The sequence below is a fragment of the Monocercomonoides exilis genome (assembly GCF_001643675.1).
Source record: "Monocercomonoides exilis strain PA203 chromosome Unknown scaffold8-1962414, whole genome shotgun sequence".
Taxonomy (NCBI): domain Eukaryota; phylum Preaxostyla; order Oxymonadida; family Polymastigidae; genus Monocercomonoides; species Monocercomonoides exilis.
The window spans coordinates 39,711-45,654 of record NW_027150553.1 but is presented as its reverse complement, the minus strand read 5'-3'; the positions used below and the strand labels follow the sequence as shown (position 1 = coordinate 45,654).

General features: G+C 37.8%; 1 protein-coding gene across 1 annotated transcript; it reads left to right on the top strand.

The window, feature by feature from the left end:
• MONOS_14205 (uncharacterized protein) lies at positions 1–1,476 on the top strand (the record flags this gene model as incomplete). Its single annotated transcript, XM_067866988.1, has 1 exon — positions 1–1,476. The coding sequence occupies one exon, from the start codon at positions 1–3 to the stop codon at positions 1,474–1,476; it is 1,476 nt and encodes a 491-aa protein (XP_067732748.1).
• Positions 1,477–5,944: the final 4,468 nt, after the last annotated feature.

Here is a 5,944-nt window from a genome sequence, read left to right as displayed (position 1 = left end):
ATGAAGATCGACAGTGATGCTTTAACAACGAAGAGGGATGATAAAGGAAGAACAGAGACTATGCGTTGCATCATTGAGAAAAAGACAAATCCTCCGTTGGAAATTCGACATGAAATAACGCTTGTTGATCAGGATGGCTGGACAATGGCAATGTTATGGATTTGCTTTGTCAAAACAGAACCACCAGAATGGATGAGGCATGACATTACACTTCGCAACAATTATGAATCAACAATGGCCATGCTGTGGATTCAGTTTGTTCAAACCTATCCACCAGAATGGATGAGACACGATATTTTACTTGCTGATAAAGGCGGATGGACGATGGCTATGTATTGGATTCGCTTTGTCAAGACAGAACCACCGGAATGGATGAGGCACGATATTACACACCGAAATAATTATGGATCAACAATGGCTATGTTGTGGATTCAATTTGTTGAAAAGGAGCCGCCAGAATGGACGAGACATGATATAACACTTGGCAACAATTGTGGTGGAACAATGGCAATGATATGGATTGAATATGTGAAGACAGAGCCACCAATGTGGATGAGACATGATATAACACTCGCAAATAAGGAAGGTTGGACAATGGTTATGTTCTGGATTCAGTTTGTTCAAACAGAGCCGCCAGAGTGGATGAGACACGATATTACACTAACTCAGAAAGATGGTTGGACAATGTCCATGCTTTGGATTCAAGAGATCAAAACAGAACCTCCAGAATGGATGAGACATAATATTGCACTTAGCAACAACAACGGAGCAACAATGGCCATGCTATGGATTTATAATTTCAAAACAGAGCCGCCAGAATGGATGAGACACGATATCACACTTGCCAATAAGAATGGAATCACAATGGCCATGCTGTGGATTCAGTTTGTTCAAGCAGAACCTCCAGAATGGATGAGACATAACATTTCGCTGAAAGATAAGAACGGATGGACAATGGCAAATTATTGGAGAAATAAAGCTAAGAGTGAACCACCTGAGTGGATGACACACGACAATACACTTGCTGACGAAAATGGAAGAACAGAAGCAATGAAGTGGATTGTTGAGAAAAAGACAGAACCACCTGGAGTAATAAGACATGAAATAACACGTTCTGATAATGATGGAAAAACAATGGCAATGCACTGGATAGAAAGAGTGAAAACAGAACCGCCAACTTGGATGAGACATGACGCTTTTTTGAACGATTGTAATGGACTAACGATGGCCATGCTGTGGATTTTTTGGTTGAAATCAGAACCGCCAGAATGGATGAGACACAGCATCACACTTTCCGACAAGAATGGCAGAACAATGGCCATGCACTGGATCAAGCAAGTTAAAACAGAACCGCCGAAGTGGATGAGACACGACAAAACGCTTTGCAATAAGAGTGGATGGACAATGGCCAAACTCTGGGAATTCTTTGTTCAGACAGAACCGCCTCAATGGATGAAGACCGATAAATCCACATGACTGTTTTCCAACTTGAGAAAAGAAATTGTTCTCTTCTCTCATTCAACACAAGCACATCGACGAGAATCTGTATGAATTCATTTCAACAAACAAATTGTTTTTCCTCTTGTCAAAGACGGAAAATGCTAGCCTTTTAGTAATATTCGTATTTTCATTTCGAAATTCGTTGATATATATAAACATATCAAAATCAGGTAATTCTGAATTTTTGTTTCTCCTCTTTCGCTTTTTTTGATATTTTTTATTGTTGCAATGTTGAAGTGATTGAGTTAAGCATTTCACACTTTTGTTCTTTGATTGATATCTTCTGAAACAAACCACTTCTCTTTTCATCCACAATTTCTCACTTCACTCTCACTTCGATTTCTCTTTCCCCAAAACATTGTAATCAAATGCTATTTCCCTTTTTGTTCTTTTGTGTTTTCTCTTTGAATGTTTGTTGAAAAATATTTAACATCAACAAGTTGGCTGAATTGTAATCGTACAATTATGTCAATTCCATTGAATTTCGAAAAAAAGTTCATTAACATTTTTTGGGCTTCGATTCTCAAACCTCCACCAAATTCTCTCTTCGCAAAATGTTGATGAGAAATTGACATTGAATATCACAAAATGAAACCTGGAAGATTGACTTCTTTTGATGAGAACAGCCATCGCTTGAAGCTGTGCGAATGGGAATAGACAAAAAGTGGAGATAGTTGGGGTAATGCTCTTCCTGTTGAATGTGAAAATGCAAATCTCAGAATTTCATTGTGTTAATTTCACAATTGTTTTTGTTTAGAAAAAGAGTATGGAGGTGGAGTATTATTTTGCAGATATTTGGAAAATGTCAATTTCGCAAAATCAAATTTCACGAATTGTTCGGCTGCTCATGGAGGAGCAGTTCACACAATGTATCCGCAAACGAATTCTGTTTGGACATTCTCAGAAAACAGAGTTTAAAGTTGTTCAATAACAAACTATTGCGGAATTGGTTGGCACTTTTCCCTCTATTACACACCATCAGATGCAAAATTCCTATTCAAAAGTTGCGTCTGCATTGCAAATACTGGCGGAGATGCGGCTGGTTCTTTAACATTTCGTTATCCTCCGAATAACAAGCTCAACCTGTTTTTTGTTAATGACTGTCAATTCACAAATAACAAACTGACTGCTTCTTCCTCATTTGGAGGTGCCGCCATTTTTTTCTATTAAACTTATTTTTGGATGAATAGAATGAAATTCATCTAATTCTGTTTCTTCGATGGCATCTCCGCAACAAATGGCAAAGGAAACGATGTGTTCTTCATGGCAATGCAACACCCAATCTCCATTCCAGCAATGTGGATCAACAACAGAATCAAAAAGAGTCTGGAATGCAGGAACTGCTGATGATGTAGAGTACAACAGATGGCTTCCTCTCATAACAACATTCAAAATCGTGTCAAATAATGGAGCAAACACCGATCTCTGCGGAATCACACAGCTCATTCCATGCAAAACAATAGAATTCGCTCTTGTTCGCATGACAGATACCCAAGACGCCTCCCTCACTCTTCTTTCCTCAACATTTGTTCCCATTCAAACACTCACTTTCAGCGTAGCTGAAACAAAAATCACTGGAAATGATAAACTTTCTCATAATTTTCACAACTATTTCTTCCAATTCTGATAATTTTCCATATCATGTATATATTCATGAACTTTCATATCACTTTCAACTGATGCACATATCATCGCTTATTTTTTCAAAAATCCTTAACGTCCTCTCAGAAATCTATATCTCTTCGATATTTCCTCATTTGACTTCTCTTCTTCATCCAATGAAAATGACGCTGCAGAAAAATTGATTCATTGCTCTCTTCTCTTCAAAATGTATTCATTCGATCAGAGCTGACAGTTTTTCAAAAACTTTTATTTCCTCAACTTTCCGATTTCAACTTGCTTATATCCGATTCACTCTACTGCCTTATATAATTTTTCTTCAAATATGCCATTTCCTCTTAATTGCTTTTCTTCCTCGTTTCATTTTCAACTATTTGTTGTGATTTTGATGTTGTGAAATCTCTCAAAGATCATTTACATCATCGTTCGTTCTAAATAACGTCTTCTGCCCTGCTCCTTCTGTTTTCTGTGAATTCTTTCAATCAAAAAACGAAAAACCCAGAATTGATTCAGTTGTTGATAACGTGCAAACTTTTCTTTGCTTTGTGGAGAATCACTTCCGTCGAAATATAACTTCAGCTGATGTATCATCGAGAATAAGTATTTCTTTGTTTCTTTCAAGTTGCAACGAAGGATGAGGTGTGGCACTGAACTCGATGAAAGTTGAATGAAATGAAAAAAACAGTATCATTTTTGTTGTTCATTGAAGAAAGAGTTGATTTGAATGAAATGAATGAATTTATCCAAATTGCCTTTTTTCTTCGTTGGAGTCGTGATTGAAAAATGAAAAGAAAGCTCTTTTATCGATTGACTGAAGAGATGAAGGAAAGAAAATGAAATAATTTTCGGATTAATTTGGTGGCTCTGCCGAATTGAATGGTTTAATTGTGTTTGTAGTTCGATTCTCTGAACCAGCAGAAAGTGTTTAAAAAATGCGAAAATGAAAAAGATGAAGGCGAAGAGGGCAAGGTGATAGAAAATTCAATAAATAATCTGATCAAATTTGTGAGAAAATGATTCGAAGGCTTAATGTGATGGCGTTGATTAATGAAAATGTCGCATCTGAATCGTGCAGTTCAAGTTTGTTTGAAAATAGAAATCCAAATAATGTGCCTGATAATCTGCAATAAATCAACGAAGATTGACATCTGTTGCTAATTGGCAGAATTCGAATAACATTCTTGTCTTTTCCTTTTGAAACTGAAAATGATGTTTATCCTTTTGAGTTGACAACACAAACGAACATAACATTCTTTGAGGATATTGGAAAACAAAACAAATGAAGAAGAAGGCAAAGAAGAGGAAAAAGAGGAAGAAGAGAAAGAGAAAGAGAAAGAGAAAGAGAAGAAGAACGAGAAGAAGAGGAGAAAGAAGAAGAAGAGGAGAGAAAGAAGAAAGAAAAGAAGAGAAAGAAGAGAAAGAAAAGAAGAGAAAGAAGAGAAAGAGAATGACAAGACATATTGCAAAAGTCTATGAATTCTAATAAAAATCCTATTTCTTCATTAAATTCCTCTTCTTCTTCCTCCTCCTTCTTCCTCTTCTTCTTCTTCCTCTTCCTCTTCCTCTTCCTCTTCCTCTTCCTCTTCCTCATCTTCCTCTTCCTCTTCCTCTTCCTCTTCCTCTTCCTCTTCCTCTTCCTCTTCCTCTTCCTCTTCCTCTTCTTCCTCTTCTTCCTCTTCTTCCTCTTCTTCCTCGTCTTCTTCTTTCTTCTTCTTTTCTTCTTCTTCTCTCTTCTTCATTTCTTCTTCCTCTTTCTTTATTCTTTCCTCTTTCTCTTCTCTTCTCTTCCTGATTCTGTTGCTCCATAAATCTGTCCCGTGACAATTTCTTTCGTTATTTTATTTTTTTTTCCTGTTCTCCTCTTTGCCATTCTCAGATCTCAATATGTGTTCCTCCAAATGTTCATGAATCACTTTTCCTTTTTCAAAAGCCTCGATGAATGCTTCATTTCCAGCTCTCTTTCTGTGAGTGTGAGTTTCTCGTTCACATCTTTCACAACTTCAATTAGAAAATTGGCTATCGCTGAGCCATCCTTCATCCTTTCCGCGTTTTTCATCCCTTTTTTAGGTCAATGCCTCATCGGCCTCCCTTCCCAAAAGCTCCTCTTCTTCCTCGTGTGGCTCATCCACCTCTTCTCATCTTCTGTGCGTGTTGAGCCAGATGTCCCATTAAGAGAGAAGGATGAAGAATTAGAAAAAGCTGATAATCAAAGGGGTGGTTTAAGTGGATGCTTCTTCTTCATCCGCTGATTCTGCATCTGATGAGCTTTCCTTGTCCCTCTGCGGGGCAGCTGGATAACAGCGAAGTTCTTGTCTTCCTTCTCTTTCTTCTCTTTTCAACTTCTCTTCTTTTTTGAATGAAAATGCAAAGAACAGTGTTAATCTTCAACTGGCTTGGCATGCTTTTCGCAGAAGTCTGAATGACACTCTTCTTCCCAGCTGTCACTTATCCCCTAACATTCATGCATCTTATGCAAATTGCCTTGATGCCTCCGTTTTCAGCACTTCCTTTGCACTTCTCTATGTTTTTGACAACTCATCACGTCTCTTTCACCTCTTTCTGCATCTGTCAGCTTGGCTTCTCGTGTGTCCTGCTGTGTGATTGTGCATTCAAATAAATCGGCTGCTCAATCGCTTCGCTGTTTGCTTCGTCTGCTGCTCAATGAGCATGTCCACTTCATCTCCTGTTTGCTTTCTTTGTCTTCCTGTCGCTCTCCTCTGAACTCTCTTTCTCTTTTCTTTCGATCTTTTGGTGGCTTTTCATATGTTTGCAGGTTCCTTTCTTGGGATTTTTCTTCTTCTTCTTCTTCTTCTTCTTCTTCTTC